The 22027-nt window shown below is 41.7% G+C and overlaps 1 protein-coding gene across 5 annotated transcripts in view; it reads left to right on the plus strand.

The window, feature by feature from the left end:
- Positions 1–22027, plus strand: part of GRB14 (growth factor receptor bound protein 14) — a 73055-nt gene that overhangs the window by 42318 nt on the left and 8710 nt on the right. For 3 of the 5 annotated variants that reach the window (XM_061608608.1, XM_061608607.1, XM_061608611.1), the window contains 7 exons: positions 1585–1706; positions 3697–3771; positions 6952–7089; positions 7671–7790; positions 14412–14522; positions 14867–14962; positions 17922–17999. In XM_061608608.1, coding sequence (XP_061464592.1) covers positions 1585–1706; positions 3697–3771; positions 6952–7089; positions 7671–7790; positions 14412–14522; positions 14867–14962; positions 17922–17999 — 740 coding nt within the window. The remainder of the gene's footprint in view (positions 1–1584; positions 1707–3696; positions 3772–6951; positions 7090–7670; positions 7791–14411; positions 14523–14866; positions 14963–17921; positions 18000–22027) is intronic. The other 2 variants (XM_061608609.1, XM_061608612.1) reach the window with 1 other exon arrangement.

Genomic DNA, 22027 nt, shown 5'->3' on the forward strand with positions numbered 1-22027 from the left:
GCTGCCAGCCTAGTCAGCTTCTGTACATGGAATGAGCCAGGAGGGGTGCCAACAGGATTTTCTATATGTAGATTGCCCCAATCACAAAAAAAGACACTGATTTGCACAACAATTGCATACGTTTTGTGCATTATGCAAATTTGTGTCCTCTTTTGCAGATAGAGTGGAGGGCCCCAACATAAATCAGTGGTCGCATAAATAATAAAATGTTTGACAGACAGAATGTGAACAGATGAAGCTTTTCCCATAATTTGTATAGTCATACTAGAAAATGCATAACCTGTTGAATTTCTGCCTGCCACACAGCTATTAAAGGCCGAAGAACCCTGCTTTACTCCTATGCTTAAACCAAAGCCTAGACTGTAATCTTGTACTTTGTGAACCTGGAGTAAGCAAGCCTCATCAAATACAGAGACCTATTTCTGAGCAAACATGTGTACTGTAAGTTAGTCGTATGGATGTGGATTCCTAATGAGTGCCTGGTATTTAGCTCCTCCACAGCAAGCAACATGCCTAAACCTCATTGCAAAGTTTTCACATTTTGCATTGGCCATTGGGGGGGAGGGTTCTTTATCATCCACCTGTGATTATTGTGTAATAGCATTTGCAGAAAATAACGTCTAGGGAGTCCCTGATCTCAGATAAACCCACTACAGAAAATATTCATCCTAATAGTTAGGGGGGAAAAGGAAGGGCAAACTATGAAGATTCCAAGGACTACAAGATAAGTCAGAAAAAGTGCACTAAACAGGAGGGGAAAACAGCAGCTCTTGAGGACCCCAGAGTTTCCTATCCCCTAGCCACACACCTCTGACTTCACTCATTGGCTAGAAATGCTGAAAGGTGGGAGCAGTCAGGCTGGCTTATCTCCCAGAAATCATTTAGAAGGGTACCTGTGCATTTTGCTTCATAACATTTTTTTTTCTAGGAGAACTAGGGGCTTCCTTTTTTTAAAAAAAGTGAAAGCTGAGAGTCTGGGGCACCTGCTGGTTGTGGAGTCTAGTACATCAGTACCCCTGTTCCCCCCGTCAGTGACCCTGGGGCCAGGTCTGCCATGATGTTCTTTGCCTCAGGCGGCAAAATGTCTTGGGCGGCCCTGGTGGCAGTAAGCTGAATATTGTTCACAGGGAATAGGCAACTTTCACTGAGCTAAAGCTAAACATGGAGCTCAGTTGACATCCCCATAGGTCATACCCATGCCAGCCCAGATACTGAGGCCAGCCTGTTTGTCATTGCTTCTGCCATCAGCTTCTCTCTGGGTGGTCATTTAAGGGAAAGGGCTCTGGATTGCAAGGCCCAGGACTTCAGCTCTAAGATCCAATCCTAGCTGCACCACTGCCTTAAGTACAGATTATGATGATAATCATTGCATTGGCTAAGAGTTTTGTGGATTTCAAAATTTCCTCTTCTCCTGAGGAGATCTGCAAAGTTAAACCATTGCCTTCCAGCCCTTTCGAAAGCTTCACAGCTGCTGCTGCAGCAACAACAATATGTTGAGTGTCTTGCACAAATTATTGCATTTTACCACTGAAGGTGCATTAATTTAAGAGAATTTCTCAGATTTATGTTTCTTTTATTACCCAGAGAGAATAATTGAAGACCACGAAAGGATGACTGAGATCCAGTCAAAATGGGGAATTGAAGAAGGCAATAGATTTTATTTTAGAAAAAATTATGCCAAATATGAATTTTTCAAAAACCCAGAGGTAAGTCATGACTATATATTAATTTGATTCAATTACTAACCCACCTCATATTTAATGTTCAGGGTGGCTACTCATCAGTTATGACATTCAGTTAAAACCAGACTAGACTAATGGAAAGCAATGTTACAAAACATATAATTACCCCTCCCCCATCCCCAGATACCTGAGCATATAATTCTAAGCACTGAAGTTCAGTTCACATGAATTTTTACCATGCGCCTAACAAGATAACAAGTATGTAAGTATAAGCAGAACTGGCACAGAATTTGGACTCTGCTGAGTTTCCTTCTCTTATTTATTGCTGCCATTGAGTTCAACATTCTCAGATGCAGTATAGCAGCTAGCAGAGGGTTTTGCAAAGCTGTTCTCATTAATACTTGCCTTCCCATCTGATGCCCTCCCACTTGTCACTCCCTGAATATATCATGGCCATTTAAACATTGCCCCCCCCCAAAAAGAGAAATGCATTACCAAAGAATATGTCAAAAGAGGACACATAGTTGCATAAAATTGGCATCTGCTAATCAGAGGTAGCCAACCTGTTGCCCTCCAGATGCTGCTGGTCTGCAACTCCCATAATACCTGACCATTGGCCATACTAACTATTTATTATTTAAAAATAATTTATTTTTATTGGGAAGTTGGAGATAATGGGAGTTGGAGTCCAGTCGAGGTTTGTGTGTACCATGTTGGCTACCCTTTTACTAATTTGTATCTATAGATGCATATGTATAGATGCAGAAATAAGTACTGTAATTTAAATAATTTAAATGGAAATACATGTATGACAAGATGGCCCGTGTGCCTGCTCATTTGGTATCCAGGTGCTAAATGTTGATGGGAACGTCAAAGTCCCTACAATCACTCCTTAGGGTTCTTTATCCTTAAACTGGATAGCCCTTCAGATAGAGAACTCTTTCAAACAGAGATGCCCTCTGACAGCTCTTCAAATACAGGGCTGTCCTCTATAAAACAGGCCACAGGTTTGGCCCTGCCATTAGGTAGAGTGAGGCAGCCATCTCAAGCAGTAGATGCTTGGGGGGGCAGCACCCAGTCTCTTTTCTTCTGAGCACCCTGACCATTCCCTACTGTTAGAGGATGGAAGTGTGTACCACATAGCTTGCCCTGCACCCTCAAAACTACCCTGCTGCCCTCAGATATGGGGAAAGATGCTCTCCTATTGCCAGCACTGAAGTAAGATTAAACTGCCAGTCTAGTTGGCTTCTGTACATGCAATGGGAGGCGGCACTATCTTGTCCTTTGCATCAGGCAGCAAAACACCTTGGCCAGCCCTGGTAGAACACATGGTTTTTACCTGAACGTAGCTATGTTTATGTGGCAGCCTCTCTTTGTGGGAGAACCCTGATTATATATTGCTTGGCAAATTAACCTGAGTACTCTTCTTCTTGATGTACTAAGTTCCTTTGTTTATTATGAGGGTAAGGCAATAAGAAAATAGGGGTTACCTATAGTCAGATTATTTGTCTTTAGCTCAATATTGACTACTCTGAAGCTGCTCTTTAGGGCCAAGAAAAAACCCCATAAAAATAAAAAAACCCATTTTCTTCCTGAAAAATGGGTGCTGGTAGTGTTTTTTTCTCTCGCACTTTCACATCTCTAGCCCAGGCAAATATATTTTTCTCATTTTTCTCATCCCTTGCTATCTGATCCTTTTAACTGGACATGCCAGGGATCGAACCTATGTCCTTCTGCATGAAAAGCATGTAATCTATCACCGAGCTTTGGTTTTTCCTATCAATAGTTTCAAACAGATCTCTCTAGTGCAAATTGTCTGCAGTTTTTGTAGGGTGTAAGCAAAGATGCTATCAAGCCTCATTTTCCGGCAGGATGGCTGCTGATGTTCTTCCTATACAGGAGTCCTTGTAAATGGGGCATAAAGGAAACCAAACCTAGGCATTCTAGCTAAATATGGTCTGCATCTGCAAATGTTTCCTGGATCTTTCTTCTACTTTGTTTTTTTATTTAACAGAATTTTTTCCCAGAATATCTGATATCCTTCTCAAATGAGATCAGTGGAGCAATGAGCCATACACAAATACTGCAGGTAAGAATTTGATGTTTTAAAAATAAGATCTTTCACCTGAGTGTGTCTGAAAATTTCAAGCATTGTCTGGATAAAATGATTGAGTTAGCAGGACCCAGCATTGGTATGATAGTGATATGGAAAAGAATGCCATGGTTCCCATTTTCCAAATATTTGTAAAATAAAAGTAGGGGGAGGAAATTAAAGCCAGCCCTCCTCCCTTTTTTAAAAGTTCAGCCAAACATTCTGCTCTACAAAGAGTTCTGGTTTAACAAGTGTTTGTATTCTTTCACCACTAGAACTCGTTTGAGTAAGAGGACCACCCTTTCTTACTTTGTTTCGCTTTTTTGAAGTGCAAGGTTGAAAGATAATTTTGAAATTCATTGATGGAAAAATATTACAGGAATTACTTAAATTCAAAAAAGTTTCAAAGAGTGGTCTAATACTACACTTACTGATGGGTGGAAGGGCGGGATATACATTTAATTAATTAATTTAAATATGTTACTACGTTTATTGACGCCTTTTTCCTATGTGGTGCATCTCAGCATATGGTGTTGAGAGTAAAGATGGCCATTCACTTTATAAAAATACTTTATCAAATACTGCCAAATAATGGTAAACAGTGTGATCATATATATGTTGCTCAAATGCAAGTCCCATTGTAAGTTTGATGGGTCCTGTTCCCACGTAAGTGGGTGTAGGAGTGAAGCCTAAGAATATTTGTTAGAAACAGATCAGAGTGTCTTGCACTATTTACAAAAATGGTCAGTTAAATGTTCTTAAAAATAATGACATCAAATTTTAAACATTTCTAATCCATTGTTTATAGTAAAGTTATGGAAATATAAATATATATGTGAGCAATATTCAAGAGATCGCACAGTTCCCCTTGGCATTTATTTGGTGGTTGCCCATCTCCAATTTGCTCTTTGGTTCACTTTTCAAGTGGGGTGCTTGAGGGTATAACAGGGCCCCCATGCTGCTGATTGCACTTATGACCAGAGTTCATGACATCTACAGTAAGGACTAAGTGCACTGAGTTACCACATTTCCCAGGGGGTCTTGGGTGCTGCCTTCTCAGCATTCAGGGCATTAGGAAGAGAGATATGACCAGAAAGCTGGTATAAAATCCAAGCTGGTGAAGATTTTTTTTTGGGGGGGGGGCAAGCACTTGATTCATAAGGCAACTGAGCATTAAAAGTTGACCAAGTTCAAAATCTTAGCCCAGTAAATATGAATGTTGATGACATCATTGCATTTATTCCACAGATCATGTGGTGAAACACACATGGCAAATTAAAAACCCAGCCTAGCAACAATGAAAGGCAAATGTCAGTTTGAAAATATAGTTATCGTTTTAGTGAACATGGGCAAGAAAAACCAGGTCCTAAATGAAAGGAGCATGTGGTTGTGATTTTGGGGAGAGGGCACATCTGATTCCCACAGGGCTAGGGAGAAAGAACCTCTCACTTGCCTTTGCTATGAGATGATGATGACTTCATTGGCATATAACACTAAGCTGTGGTTACGCATAAGTGTGCTGGTGCATGGAGTGAAAACCATGCTGCTTCACTTCTCCCATAGTCCTTCTGCTGCTGCACAACCTAGAGTTAAGCTATGATTTGGCTTAACATTTTTTCTATATCCAGCCTTGCCCTACTCTCTCAAAACATGGGCTTGTGGCTGTCTTATTCTGAACAAAGAATGAGCCCAGAACAAACATTGACTACAGTTTGTGGTTGGTTGGGAGTGAGACAAACCACAAGCCTGGATTCAGATGTAACGCTAAGCCAAACTGTGGCTTAGCTCCGCAAAAGGACTGAAGGAGGAGCAAAACAGCCACAATTTTAGCTCTGGGTGCCTGCACACTTGTTCATTTACAATAGCCTAGTTTGCATGTAACACTAAGCAAACTGGGCCCTTGTGATGTAATGAAGAGAGAGGCTGCTATACACAGAAACCTATTTCATGAAAAAAAATGACAATATTTGATTACAGTCAAATTCTAGGTGGTCTATTGACTTGTGAATTGATAATTTTGGAATAGTCAGCTGTTCTACAGTTCAGCCCCAGTTGAAATAACTTATTTGTGAAAACACTCATAATCATTGTACAGAAAGGAGATAGACCTCTTAGTGTCGGCTATGTATGGCTTGTGAAAAAAAGGAAATTTGTTGCTATTGTTCCTAAACTACATGTTTTGAGAGAGTAGGGCAAGGCTGGATATAGAAAAAATGTTAAATCCCCTGTGGGAGGAGTGCTATTGCTTTATCATTTGAGTAGACTTATAGCCTGCTTTTTAGGAGAGAACTCCTCACAAATAAACATGCAAGTACACAAATTAAAACATCACCAAAACCAACACAAAACATTTTTTTAAAAAACCTCACAAATCTTTTTTTTAAAAAATCTTTGAAATAGCCAGCACACAGATGACATCCAGCCTGACATAATGCTAGACAAGTCATAGTCAAACAACAACAGCAACACCATTTTCAGGTTAAATCAAACTGTAAAAGCAACAGAGAAGAGGTAGGTCATCAAAGCCTGCTTAGAAATGTGCAAGAATGGGACTTGTTGATCTCATGTGGAATTGAGTCCCATAAATGTGGGGCTATCACCAAGAAGGCTCTGTTCATGTATCTGCCTGTCTGATTGTTCTTGAAGGTTGGCACATAAACAGGACTTCTGAAGCAGATCTTAAGGTACAGACAGGTTAATTTTTTATTATTTCAATGTATTTCCTGCCCTTCATCAATTGATGATCCCAGGGTAGATTATAAATAAAACAAAAAGCTCTATTAAAATAAGAACATAAGAAGAACCTGTTGGATCAGACTAAAGGCTCATCTAGCCCAGCATTCTGTTCTCACAGTGGCCAACCAGATTCCTATGGGATTTGAGTGCATCTGCTTGTGATTCCCAGCAACTGGTATTAAAAAAATACTGTCTCTGACACTGGAGGTAGAACATAGCCATCAGTGGTTAGTAGCCATTGATATATAACAGTATACTAAAATAGCAGACTAGCATATACTTAGCAGTGTTCGTGACATGCAAGGTGTTTTTAGAATGTAGAAACACTAAGATCCTTTCACAAAAAGCTTACAACACACAAGCCTAACACCATGTTCAAGGAGTTGTTGGATAAGGGTGTACTCTGGTGGGATTCAAAGTGGTATTTTTCCTCCCTTTCAGATGTTTTTAAGTTCCAGTACATATCCTGAGATTCACAGTTATTTACATGCAAAAGAGCAAGGGAAAAAAACCTGGAAAAAGATGTACTTTTTGCTGCGAAGATCTGGTCTGTATTTTTCCACTAAGGGGACATCAAAGGTAAGGTTGGCAATATGAACACAAGCCATGCTAGAGTTCAGTATGCATCAAATTCTATCTGCAGTAGGGATTTTTTTAATCTTCTTTAAGACAAAAACCTGAAAAACTCAATTTAAAAATGAAGCTTATCTCATTCCAGTTTTGTTGCTGCTGCTGAAGAGATGAGAGAAGACGACTCTTATGGTGTAGGCATGGAATGGGCTAGGATTTTTTTTGGTGTGTGTTAATATTAGAAGAAATAAAAGGCAATGTTTTAACTTGTTAAGTTAACTTATAAACTGTTTTTTCTTTTAATATGTCTTAAAATAGATTTAATGCTACTGCTCCTGAACCATGGAATCCTTCTTTCAGGAAGGAATGCCAGCGATGTCCAGAAAAGAGATGCCCAGTATATATTTTTTCCTGATAATGTATTGGTAATAGCATATGTCTGGCCTGTTCAATCTTTGCTCACTTTTTCATGGAAACCACTTTTGCCTCTTGCCCCACCCACCATTGACATGTGAAACCACCACCCTCCCATGCTGCTCAAAAGGGAATTTGGTTCTCATACTGAAAAATGTTCTGCACCCCTAGTGTAGATACTGCTGGGCCAAATGGACCTCAGAATTCCCAGATACTCAAAGATGTTGGACCAGGGGTCGCCAAACTGTCAACCATGGGCACCATGGCACCTGCGAAGGCCTTCAGTGGTGCACCCAGTGGGTAGCTTTCATTTTTTTTTTTTAAAAAAAGTAAGTATCTAGCTCTCTTAGTAAGTAAGTTACGGAGCAAAATGTGCAGGTAGCCTTCTAAGCAATTTATGTGAAATGAGTCAGCCTGGCTGCCCCCGCCTGTCAGAGTTTTTAGCCAATGAGTGAACTCAGAGCTGTGATTGATAAGTGAGTTGTTTGGACACCAGACAGTAGAACTCCCTGGGTCCTAAAGAGCTGCTGTTTTGCCCTCCCTTTTAGTGAACTTTTCCTGCTTCTCTCTTTTTTCCAGTCCTTGGAATCTCCATGGTTTCCCTTTCCTTTTTCCCTAGCAACCAGGATGAATCTTTCCTATGCTGGTTGCTGGTTTTCCCTGAGATAATGTAGTGCCTAAAAGTTATTTTCTGCAAATACTACTACACGATAAGTGTGGGTGAATGTTAAAGCATCCCTCTTTCTCTCAAAAGCTGATGTGAAAACTTTGCAAAGAGGGTTAGGTATGCCTTCTGCTTTGCAGGAGCTAAAGACCAGGGACTCATTAAGAATTCACTGTATAATTAATTTACAGTACACTTGTATACATGTCTGCTAAGAATTAAATCTCTTTGTCTTTAATGGGACTTACTTCTAGGTAAGTGGGTACAGGATGTTAGTCTAGTCTTTGGTTTAGGGCTGGCAGTGGGGAAAACAGGCTTCTTGAGCCTTTAACAGCTGCATGGCAATGAAATGGCCTCAAACCATCTTTTTCTTGTACAGACACAGGACTGAGGTTCTTGCATACTCCTCTACTCTGTATCTACACATACAACATATATGGCAAACATTGTGGCCACCTGAGCTTCCATAGTTTTTGCTAGCAGTTAGGTTTGTCTAGGCGAGCTACGGTCGAGGTTGCACCAAATGATATACTTAGGTTTAGGGATATCTCAGGAAAAATAATGGGATTTCAACAAAGGAACATCTTTATAAATCATATTGTATTTATTTGTTTTTTATACATTCATACATACAAGTACATGTGTATCTGGCTTCAGCCAGTAAACCAGAATCCTATAGGTCAGGGTCAAAGTCCTGACTGGTTACAAGCACATAATGGAGCTCTCAGGTCTCATATATTACAGCTCAGTCGTATATCAGGCTTATTTATTTATTAGATTTACATCCCACCCTTCCTCACAGTAGGAGCCTAATATTAGGCTTCTACATTCGGTATACAGTTAACAAATCTTACAGTATAAAGTGCTATTCATTCACACCTAGACATTATACAAGTTACATTGCAATATTTGTGAAGTTATATTGCAAAGAATCAACATCATGCAGGTTAGTACATTTCCACACATTTCCATCTTTAAAGAAATGGAATAATCTCACCTTTGTAGAAAGCAAGCCTCGGACCTCCAGCATGGCAGCAGTACGTTGGATCAGTCAGTAAGATGCAGGCACTCCTCTCCCTTTCATAAGAATTCTTACCTCCTTATTAGCTGCCTTCTCTACATGCTTTCTGCCAGAGACAGCAAACATCTCATCATGCTGCCTGCCAGGGACAGCAAACGGGACTAATAAACCATTCAATAACAACTGGTTGACAACTTGACTTGAAACAGGTGTTGTCCACACCATATAAGGAACTTCCTCCTCTGGCTCCTATGTGTCCACAGGCAGCTGCAGCTGGTAGCTATGTGCCATTATCAGTACACTGACTGACTGCCCAGAACTAGACAAAGGAGTGGGGAGCAGAAAACATTTTTCCCTTTTGAACTCTTTTAGACTTGAGGAGGTCTGCATATCATATTCTATATATGAGGATTAATATATATATTATACAGACTCTTAGATGGGAAATAAACACATTAAACATGGGGCCAGCCCACAACACCAGGCAGAAATTCAACAGGTCAAGCCTTTTCTCGTATGGAAATACAATTATGGGGAAAGCTTCACTATCACACCTCTCTAATTTTATGTTATGCCATGCTTCCATGGCAGTCATTTTGTGACTGGTGCCCCCAGCACTCTCTCAAAATTTGAAACGTACCCTCTGGTCCAAAAAGGTTAGCGACCCTTGCTTTGGTCTGTAAGAAATCAGCATTAGCTTCTTTTGCAGCAGTTACATGTGGATACATGGTAAGCTACCAGCCTTAGTGGTACCTTCACAATGAGAAGGGATCTGTTACTTGGATGTCGTTGAAAGGTAGTATTTGTCACTCTCATATCTTTACTGAGACACTCTTGTTTTTAGGCACTTGATAAATAATGAATATAATGGTGTGAATCCAGAGAAAATCCACTCATGGAACGTGCCCCCACCCAATATTTAATGACCCCCCTCCGTCCCTTGCACTCCAGCCCACCCTGCTCATGAGGGTCCATCATCGGGAGAGGCTTTTGGGGGGAGGCTTGGGGGAGGCCTGCTAGTAGAGAAGGCAACAAGGAGGTCACCTTCCACTGGCACTTTAGATCCAAGCCTATGTATCCCCCATTTTTTCCTTTTCTGCCACAAAAATTCTCATTTTTCTATTCTGGATGTTTGTGTTGTCGTTAACAACACTGTCCAGGATGCTAATGTTGGTAGCTTTAACTCCACATCCTCCATTCCTGGCACTGATGTTCTTGTCCAGTAATTTGCATTGTATTATCCAGATCATAGTCTATATTAATTAGTATGGCTGCGTACTGGATTTAGCCAAGTCCTGAGCCAAATCAGGCTATTTGGAAGGATTTGGGTCTCAGCTGAGTTGGGTTAAGACAGCTATTTATTTATTTATTTGGTTGCATTTATATACCGCCCTTAGCAAATAGCTCTCAGGGCGGTAAACAGCATAGGGTAAAATACATATATGGCAATAATAAAATCACAAAAACATATATGACATAAAAACAAATACAGTTAAACAGAAAATAAAAATAAAGACTTAGTATACAAGATTAAAAAGCTAAAAAGATTAGAGTGATTAAAATGCCTGGGAGCATAAAAAGGTCTTTACCTGGCGCCGAAAATATAATAGTGTAGGCGCCAGGCGTACCTCTTTGGGGAGGCTATTCCACAACTCGGGGGCCACCACAGAAAAGGCCCTAGATCTAGTAACCACCCTCCGGGCTTCACAATGAGTTGGTACCTGGAGGAGGGCCTTCCATGATGAACGAAGCGAACGGGTAATAATAATAATAATAATAATTTAATTTATGTGTTGCCTATCTGGCCAATGGCCACTCTAGGCGACGTACAAATCAGGTGCAGTAAATGCAGCACAATAAAATACACATAAAATACAATATAACAAGGAAACTATAAATAGGAATGATAACAGTTCAGAGTAATAGGCAATTAGTCCTGAAAATTAACCCTCCCCGGAAGTCCCGAAGGCCTGTCTGAAAAGCCAGGTCTTCAAGGCTTTGCGGAATACATTCAGGGAAGGGGCATGCCGAAGATCGTACGGGAGGGAGTTCCAGAGAGTGGGGGCCGCCACTGAAAATGCCCTCTCTCTAGTCCCCACCAACCTAGCTGTTTTAGTTGGTGGGACTGAGAGAAGGCCCTGAGTGGCTGATCTTGTTGGGCGGCATAATTGGTGACACTGGAGGCACTCCATCAGGTAAACTGGTCCAAAACCATGTAGGGATTTAAAGGTTAATACCAACACCTTGAATTGAGCCCGGAAAATAACTGGAAGCCAGTGTAGATCGAATAACACTGGAGTGATGTGTTCCCGGCGGCGACAATTTGTAAGTAGTCGAGCCGCAGCATTTTGTATAAGTTGTAATTTCCGGACCGTTTTCAAGGGTAACCCCACGTAGAGCACATTGCAGTGGTCTAAACGAGAGGTGACCAGGGCATGTACTACCAGTGGGAGCTGATGAGCAGGGAGGTAGGGTTGCAGCCTATGAATGAGGTGTAATTGATACCAGGCTGCCCGGCTCACTGCCGAAATCTGAGCCTCCATGGACAGCCTGGAATCAAGAACAACCCCAAGGCTGCGGACCTGGTCCTTTAGGGGCAATCTTACCCCATTGAACATCAGGTCAACATCTCCCAACCTTCCCTTGTCTTCCACAAGCAGCACCTCAGTCTTATCGGGATTCAACTTCAACCTGTTCCTTCCCATCCATCCACTCACGGATTCCAGGCACTTGGACATGGTCTCCACAGCCAACTCTGGCGAAGATTTAAATGAGAGATAGAGCTGAGTGTCATCCGCATATTGGTGACACTGCAGCCCAAATCTCCTAATGATTGTCCCCAGCGGCTTCATATAGATATTAAATAGCATGGGAGAGAGAATAGAGCCCTGTGGCACACCACAATTGAGAGGCCAAGGGTAGGTTCATAGTGGGAGAGTTCCACCAGGTATTGCGGTCCCACGCCATGTAAGGCTTTATAGGTCATAACCAACACCTTGAATCTCGCCCGGAAGCAAATAGGTAGCCAATGCAGGCGAGCCAGAACAGGAGTTATATGCGAAGACCGACTGGTCCTCGTCAATAATCTAGCTGCCGCATTCTGCACTAGCTGAAGCTTCCGAACTGTCTTCAAGGGCAGCCCAATGACATGGATCACTACGGGTTGGGTAAGATGACCCAGAGTGATCCAGGGCTGTCAGGGTGGGTCATAAGGTAGAAGGAGAGTCGGGCATCAGGTGGGAAAACTCACAAAAAGGCCAAGACCTAACTGCTGTAAATCCAGTGCTGTGGCTCTCCTGCCTGCCTGAGCCCCAGGAGCAGTGCTCAACAGCTGTCTCCTTCCTCTGAGCCCCTTCTGGTGATATAGTTAATTAGGCATTTAAAACCCTAATTAAACATTAGCCCCACCCCCAAACTTACTCAGCACTGGCTTTCAGGCAGAGCCAGGTCTGAGGTGGGGCAGGTGGTTGCCAGAATGGGTTGGCCTGATCCCCTTCCCTCTGATTACCAGGGGGCTGTGCCCTATTCATCAGCAGAGAGTTCTCCAGTTTGAGAGCTGCAGTTGCTACTGAGTTCAATTTGGCTGCTCCTTGGTGGAAACTAACATTTGAAATTCACTTTGCTCAAAGACTCTGTTGCTTCACGGAATATCTATAGTCCTCCTTCGGCAATCATAGTTCAGCCTGATGCCCTCCAGATGTTCTGGACTGCATCTCCCATTGTTGTAGCCCAAAATATCTGGAGGGCACCTGCTTGGTGAAGGCTAGCATAGACATATCCTTCTGGAGAGGCTCGCGGAGTTGGGAGTTGGAGGCACTGCTTGGCAGTGGTTCCGCTCCTACTTGGCGGGTCGTCTCCAGAAGGTAGAGCTTGGGGAACATTGCTCGACACCGCGGGCTCTCCAATATGGGGTCCCGCAGGGGTCAGTTTTGTCCCCCCTGCTTTTTAATATCTACATGAAGCCGTTGGGAGAGGTCATCAGGAGTTTTGGAGTGCGTTGTCATCAGTATGCTGATGACACGCAGCTCTACTTCTCCTTTTCATCTTCTTCAGGTGAGGCTGTCGATTTACTGAACCGTTGCCTGGCCTCGACAATGGACTGGATGAGAGTTAACAAACTGAAGCTCAATCCAGACAAGACTGAGATGCTGTTGGTGGACGGGTTCTCTGATCGGATGGTGGATATATACCCTGTCCTGGACGGGGTTACACTCCCCCTAAAGGACCGGGTTCGTAGTCTGGGAGTCTTTTTAGACTCTTCCCTCTCACTTGAGGCTCAAGTAGCCTCGGTGGTTAGGAATGCGTTTTACCAACTTCGGTTGGTAGCCCAGCTACGTCCCTATTTGAGTAAAGAGGACCTTACATCAGTGGTACATGCTCTGGTAACCTCACGTTTGGATTACTGTGATGCGCTTTACGTAGGGCTACCTTTGAAGACAGTTCGGAAGCTACAACTAGTGCAAAATGCGGCGGCCAGATTGCTGACAAGGACCAAGCGGTCTGAGCATATAACACCTGTTCTGGCCAGCTTGCACTGGTTGCCAATATGTTTCCGGGCTAGATTCAAAGTGTTGGTATTAACCTATAAAGCCTTATACGGTGCGGGACCACGATACCTTGCGGAACGCCTCTTCCGATATGAACCGGCCCATGCACTACATTCTGCTACGAAGGCCCTCCTCCGGGTTCCAACTCACAGGGAGGCCCGGAGGGTGATGACGAGATCTAGGGCCTTCTCAGTGGTGGCCCCCGAACTGTGGAACAGTCTCCCCGAGGAAGTACGCCTGGCGCCGACTCTGCTCTCCTTCCGGTGCCAGGTCAAAACCTTCCTATTCTCTGAAGCATTTTAAGTTACACTGATTTAATTTTAAAAATGTTTATTGTGTTGGATTGTTGCTTGTATTTTAGTATTGTTTGGTTATTTATTGTATTTTTATGCTGTTTTATGTTCACCGCCCAGAGAGCTATTGCTAGTCGGGCGGTATATAAATTTAATAAATAATAATAATAAAATAAAATAATTACATTTGGTGTTGATGGAAGCCTTTCAGTGTCATTACAGTGCTGGTAAGTTGCCACACCCTACATAGCAGTATCTTTCTTTTATAATTCAGACACTCCCTTTGGGAATTATATATTTTAAATTTACAACGTGGAATGGTCATTTCACTTTTTGGGGGGTAACAATTGAAGAAGATGCCTGTAATAGCTTTATATTGCTCTTCCTTTTAGGAGCCAAGGCACCTGCAGCTTTTCAGTGAATTCAGCAGTAGTGACATATATATGTCTTTGACAGGCAAAAAGGTGTCTGGAGTACCAGCCAGCTATGGGTTCTGCTTTAAGGTAAATGCCTAGCCATTTTGATATAGTATAAAGTTAATTTTGTGGAATATACCAATAAATAGTTGTATTCAACTAAGTTCTATTCAGAGCAGACCCACTGAAATTAATGGACTTAAGTTAGTCATGTCTATTAATAGCAGTGGGTCTGCTCTGAGTAGGAATAGCAATGAATACCATCCACTTTATTTTCCAAGAGGGGTGTGTGTGGTTTGCAGCAGGAAAAATTAAATCAAAGTACAAATTGAGATTTTGATGATGAAATAGGAGAATTAGTGGCCTTTATTTCAACAGGTATTGCCTTCAGGATATGAATTAATGTTAAACAATATGCTGTGGCCTTCTAGCATCACAAAGCAGGAGGAGCCAGAGACCTGAAACAACTTTATGCAGACAGTGAACAAAGTAGGACCTGTTGGGTGACAGCAATTCGGTTGCTCAAGGTAAATGTCTTCTCTCCTATTAGTTTTCACCAGTTGTGTCTGCAGTTACTGTGTACAAAGTGACTCAACCCTCTTTATAACCTCTGGGTTTAAAAAAATGGTATTTCTGGGCTCCCAAAGCTCTGTAATTTATTTTATTACTCTTTTTGCATGTGTACTTTGATATCCTATATTGTCAACATAATCCCCCCCAGGCAGCTGTCAGTGCAGCAGGAAACAATAAAGACAAAAATCAAGCCTACAAACTAACGCATCAAACTAAACAGTGTCAGTCCATGCAAATACATAGTAAAATCAAACCTGTTCTAAGTTAAAAAGACTAACATTAGCAGTTCTTATACATTTCTAACTAGAAAAGTAGTTACCTTTTTTCTCTTTGTGGTGGTGTATGGCAATTACCATTTTACTTTTTAAGCATATAAACACAATGACTAAAACGGTTCATTATAGTTATTATAAACAGAGCCTGGGCAAATAGAAATGTTTTTGCCTGGCACCTAAATGATAGAAACAAGGGCACTAGGAGGGTCTCCCTGGGAAGAGAATTTGAAGGAAAAGGAGCAACCAGTCTTACACAGAGACTAAAATGAAAAGGGCTGAAGAACATGGCAGAGGCCGTGGAAGCCCTGGACCAGTGCTTGGACTCAGAGGTGGGTTGGATGAGGGCCAATAATCTGAGTGTGAATCCTAGCAAGACAGAGTGTGTGTGTGGTGGTTCCCGAGTTTGGATAATTGGTCAGTTGCCTGCTTTGGATGGGGTTGTACTCCCTCTGAAAGAGTAGGTTCATAGTCTGGGGTGCTCCTGGATCCATATTTGTTGCTAGAGGCCCAGGTGACCTCAGTGGTGAGGAGTGCCTTTATCAGCTTCTGCTGGTAAGACCGCTGTGGCTGTTTCTGGACCAGGATAGCCTGACCACTGTTGTCCATGCACTGGTAACGTCCAGGATGTTTTACTGTAATGTGGTCTATGTGAGCCTGCCCTTGAGGTTGGTCTGGAAGCTACAGCTGGTACAAAATGCACCAGCACAACTACTCACTGGGTTAGGGTATCACCAACATATTACCCCACTGCTGAAAGAATTGCACTGGCTGTCCATTAGCTACCAGACCAAATTGGAATTCCCTCCCCTTAAATATTAGACAGGGCCCATCTCTGTTCTCTTTTCAACTCCTATTCTTCTTTCAACGAGCCTTTTAAGTAGAGACCTTATCCCAGTCTGAATCTTAGCTGGAGTTGCTTTTTAAGATAGTTGTGTTTTAAAGATATTTTGTTTTAATATGTTTTAAAGTCTTTTGGTTTTTAAGATATTTTAAAGTGCTTTTAGTGTTTTTGTTTGCCGCCCTGGGTTCCTTCTGGGAGGAAGGGCAGGATATAAATTTAATAAATAAATATACACATTCAAATATTTATTTGAAGTTTTTTTGCCCTATTGTTAGCTGGTAAGATGAATAAAAGCAAGATTGTAAGCCTGTGAGTAGGGACTATGGCATAAAAGGAAAAAAGAATGTGGAGGGAAGAGGGGAAAAACAGACTCTGGCATGAATTCTTAAAATGAAATAGTAGTTCTTGTAATGACCAGCTGGAATGGAAACATGATGTGCAAGGAGGAGGTATGAGTGACTCATACATGAATCCACTATCACTGCTTCCAGGTCAACTGCAATTTGGTTTCAAATTTTAGGAGAGCGCTTACAGGTGGGGAGGAGCATCTGGTTTAGGATGAGTTATTCCTTAGGGATGATGTTCTAAGTACTATGAATCATCAAAACAAGAAAGGATAGAAGTTGACAGCCAGCATGTAGAAACTGAGTATGAACAGAAAGAAAACCCTGAAATGTCAAAGGAAAAAAAAATCTCACACACCATTTAAAGAAGCACAATATAAATACATGCACAGCACAATCCTATGCATGCTTGCTTAAAGATAAAACTCACTAAGTTCAATGGAACTTCCTTTCAAAATGAGTTCAGGATTGCAGCCAAGCTAATATGGGTGAGTTTTATAGTACAATTAAGAGGGAGGTTTAGAAATTATATACAGGCTCAAACAAAATGTGCACCACAGATTATAAAACTCAAACAAGTTGAAATAGAGGCTGGTGAGTTTAAAATGTAGAGTCTTTAAAACAAAATAATTACTCCAAACCACTAGAGTTCACTGGTTTCAATTGCACTAAGCCAGGCATCTTGTCACAAATCCTATTGTCACTTAGTCATTGAGAGCATAGTGTTAACTAATCCAGGTAATTTCAAAGGTTTGGTAGCAAAGTTCTATACCAGTTTACTGTTGGAGTCCTGAGGCATGCAGAGCAATTAAAAACAGCATGGTGGGAGAGGCAGATGATGGGAGTCACATTCCAGAGGACCAATGGATTACATTATGATCAAAGAAACACTTGCATTCTGCTTCAGCCAGAGTTAGGTAATCATCTTGCATCATTATTAATTTATTAGATTTATATTCTGCCCTTTCTCCCTATTGGGAGCCCAGGGCGGCAGGGGCACAGTTTCTTGATGGGACCAGGTAACAAAGTGTCAGTCTAATGCCACTTTGTTAGTGTCTATAAAATACAAGAGTCTATTGGCCTTTTGTTGTTTGTATTGGTGCTTGGAATCAATGAGAAAATGTTTTAGTGGTGTGTGTTATTGGCAAGCTGTACACTTCCTTAGGGTCATTCTTCCAGGTACGTTGATGCTTGCTGTGTCACCATGTGACCCTGCATCTTTTCCTATAAACTGCTTGTCAGAGGATGAGAGCAATTCTGGCAGGCAGTCTTTATTTTTGTCTTTAGTTATTGGGGTAGAGAGTTGGAAAGTTATCGGGTTAGAGAGTTTTGGAAAGCTAATGTGTGATGCAAATTTTCCTCTTTGTGGTTGGCAGAATTCGCAACTGAGTACTTTCATACTTTGATCCTAAATCCATAAGACTGAAATATTCCTTTGCTTCTTTCTTTGTAGTATGGGATGCAGCTTTACCAGAATTACATGCAGCCCTATCAAGGTAGAAGTGGGTGCATTTCTCTGAGTACACCTGTGGTAGGTACTTTGAAGTTCTTTTCTCCCCCCGCACTGCCATCAGGTTTTCATAGTATTATGTTGTCATGCTGTAATTTATTTATTTATTTCATCTCTTAGTTTATACAATAAAAATGTGTCAAAGGGACCTGACAAAATAAAATACAATTCACTAACAGGCAAAAAAACCTTGCGGTTTAAGAACGTACCTATAGCCCACAGATATTTCTATCAAACTTTAAAAAGCAGGGAAATTGGGCAGCTATAGTGAATGCACCAGGGGAGCAGGAGATCTGACCTCCTCTCTGAGATATTGTACTGCCCTACAAATTTGTCATAAGACCCTCCGTGGCGCAGAGTGGTAAGCGGCGGTAACGTAGCCGAAGCTCTGCTCACGGCTGGAGTTCGATTCCAAGGGAAGGAGGAAGTTGAATCTCCGGTAAAACGGGTCGAGGTCCACTCAGCCTTCCATCCATCCATGGTCAGTAAAATGAGTACCTGGCATATGCTGGGGGGTAAAGAAAGGCCAGGGAAGGAACTGGCAATCCCACCCCATATATACGGTCTGCCTAGTAAAACATCGCAAGATGTCACCCTAAGAGTCGGAAATGACTCGCACTATAAGTGCGGGGACACCTTTACCTTTTTTAAAGTTTATTTCTGCAAAATTCTGTAGCATTATGTTCAGAGCTGTGTATATTCTGATTCAAGTTCCATACTCAAAAAAGATGTAAATTTGTGTGCACGTTTTGATTTATTTTGGAAATCTTTAAATATTCAGTTTGGGTTTTATTTTATTGCATGGAAAAGAGTGGAATTGGCAGAAAGCAAGAAAACTAAAGTGAGGAAATGGCATAGGGTTTACATATAGGCAGTTGACAATGAGAGGATAATATGATATTGATGTGCAGGACAAAATCCTTTTATCCAGAGGCCACAGGATTTTTTTTCTTGGTATAGCATTTTCCAGGTCCTGGCCATAAATAAATTAATCTAGTGACCAGACACATGTCACTATATCAAAGGTAGGAGGGTAGGTCCTGGACTGAATATTAGAGGAGGAGGGAAGGTGGAACTTGCTCTGAAATAGCTGGCTTCCTCTATCCAGTGCCATGAGGGACTGAAGGTAGAGCCTGACACTGATTTTATGCCTTCTGCATTAAATTTTACCTTTGTAGTCCCTTTAGAGAGTGTATGTGTGTGTGTAGTATTTTATGTATTTTAATTGTATTTTATGTATTTTAAATTTATTTTAATGTTTTTGTGATTTTACTGTTTACAATTTTATTATGTACATGTTTGATTTTATTCACTACAAGTGCGGGGACACCTTTACCTTTTTACAAATTTGTCAAAATGCGAACACAATTTGGGTTGGTCTTTCACAGTCCAATCCACTTCCTGTGTAGCTTGGAAGAATTTAGTAACATGTGCCTCAGAATATGGTGAGTGGTGGCAACACCTGCCATCTCCAAAGATGGAGAATTACATGTTTGTATGTTTGTTGGTGGTGTTCTTAATTTGCTTCTTTCGTATGTTACTGTTTCTACAGAGAATCTAACCTAGAAAATTATATTTCTCTCATTATTCATTGTAGAAATCTGTGTCAAATTTATTTTTATTAATTTCAAAGGCTTTTTATTGGTCAATATCATATGATGGTGAAGACAGCCTTTTGTGTTTCAAACTGGAGGTTATGTTCTATTTCTATTTTGGATGCATTAACAGTTGAATCTGAAACTGCAGTTTGATGTAAAATCAGACTGTTTACAATATGTTGCTACTTAAGCAATGACTGTAGCTGTTGGAGAGTGGGGAAACTTGGCCTGCCCAAGGTACATGTTTTCAGCCTGCCCTGTTTAAGTCACTTCACTTAAGGAGAGGCGGGCATGGTCAATTACAAACATAGAGCACACTTAGAAATTTGCTAGAATATATATTTCACCTCCCACTATTTTATCTTGTGCAAAATGAGACACTCCTCATGTCCACTGGAGGCTATTCTGCAGAATAGTTAGTGCCATTATTCCACAATTGTTTTCGGAGTTTTTTTTACCGTAAATTTTGCAAAGTGCTGCTGTACTTCACATATTCACAGAAACAGAAGCAAAAGAAAATGATTTGCTATAGGAAACTTCACTAAAATGGCAAAGTATATCAAATATATTTAAAGTGACTATCTGAACTCTGTCAACTATCTTAATATTGTTGCTTCCTCCCTGGTAAAACAAGATCAGCACAGCACGTCTTGTTTCTATTATTTGGGCTAATTGCAGGTGTTGCCACCACTCCCCATCTGCTCAGAGGCACATGTTACCAAATTCTTCCAAGCTACACAGGAGGTGGATTGGAGTGTGAAAGACCAACACAAATTGTGCTGGCATTTTGACAAATTTGTAGGGCAGTACAATATCTCAGAGAGGAGATCAGATCTTCTGCTCCCTTGGTACATTCACTATAGCTGCCCAATTTCCCTGCTTTTAAAAGTTTGATAGAAATATCTGTGGGCTATAGGTACATTCTTAAACCGCAAGGTTTTTTTTGCCTATAAGTGAATTTCAATGCTTTTTAATCTGGGAGGTAAGAAATGGCATCCTGTGCAAGTTGGTGAGAATGCATGCTTATTGAGTTCAGTGAGATTTACTCCCCTGTAATCATGCTTAGGTGAAACTGACCATGGGGGGAGGAGGAGGAGGGAGGGAGGGCTGGAGTGGGCAGGGGAGGAGGAAGAAGGGAGGAGGAAGGGAGAGGAGAGGGGAAGGAGGGGAGAGGAAGGAGAGGGGGGGAAAGACAGTTTGCATGCTTATTGAGTTCAGTGGGATTTACTCCCATGCATTCAAGCTTAGAATAGGTAAAACTGACCATGGAAGAGGAGGAGGGGGAGGGGATTGTAGGGGAAGGGGGAGGGAGGGGTGAAGGAAGGGGTGGGAAGGGGCAGGAGGAGGGGAGGTCAGGTTTGATCATTGGCATGCTTTTTGAGTTCAGTGGGATCTACTGCTCTACAATCATGCTTAGGATAGGTGAAACTGACCTGGGGAAGGGGAGGGAAGGGGAGAGGAAGTGGGTGGGAAGGAGAGGAGATTGGGTGGGTGGGCACGGGGTAAAGGGAAAGCCCCTTTCCTTTCCAAAAGGAAAACATTGTGAACAGTATCATTGTTTTTCAGGGTTTCCCTCACCCTTTTATTGTACAACAGGCACATGTAGTATCCCACCCAAATTTAAACGCAAGCTGTCACTGGCTACATCCACACCAGGCCTTTATTTCACTTTAGACACCCATGGCTTCCCCCAATGAATCCTGGGAAGTGTAGTTTGTGAAGGGTGCTGAGAGTTAGGCCCTATTCCCTTCACAGAGCTACAATCTCCAAAAGAGGGTCTGACTGTTAAACCGCTCTGGCCACTGGAGCTCTGTTAGCGGAATAGGAATCTTGTAACAACTCTCAGCATCCTTCACAAACTTCACTTCCCAGGATTCATTGGGGGAAGCCATGACTGTCTAAAGTGAAATAAAGGCCTGGCATGGGTGTGGCCACCTGATTAGCCAAGCCAAACAGTTGTGAGTCTGGCGTTTAGAACACTGACAGTTGGTTCTTCGTGAGCATGCCTGATGTTATAATAGACTTTAATGTTAAATTTCTTAAATTAAAAATCAGCCATACATTTTTTAACCTTTAAACTGCAGAAGATGAAGGTCAGAGGATGGGACAAGGTCCGTAATAGGATTATAGGTACTCTGTGAACATGGCTGACTTTTAATTAATTTCAACAAATTATGAGACCACTGACAGAAAAAAATCCAAAAGAGGTCTGGATTTCCCCCCTCTTGTTTTACACTTTGAACTCTCGATTCCATCTGACTGCTGTGTGTATCGCCATGAAAACCTAGAGGGTTGTTAATCAAGCATTTCTGAGTTCAGGACTATAAGTTTTGTAAGGTTTTGTTTTGAAATGAGCTTATGGGAAGCAGCAGAATGGCATGGGGTTGTTTCTAATTTAACATTGTGGAATGCGAAAAATCCTTGCTGACTATAGTATACAGCCACTCTTGT

The sequence above is a fragment of the Rhineura floridana genome, chromosome 2 (assembly GCF_030035675.1).
Source record: "Rhineura floridana isolate rRhiFlo1 chromosome 2, rRhiFlo1.hap2, whole genome shotgun sequence".
In the NCBI taxonomy this organism is placed as follows: Eukaryota; Metazoa; Chordata; class Lepidosauria; order Squamata; family Rhineuridae; genus Rhineura; species Rhineura floridana.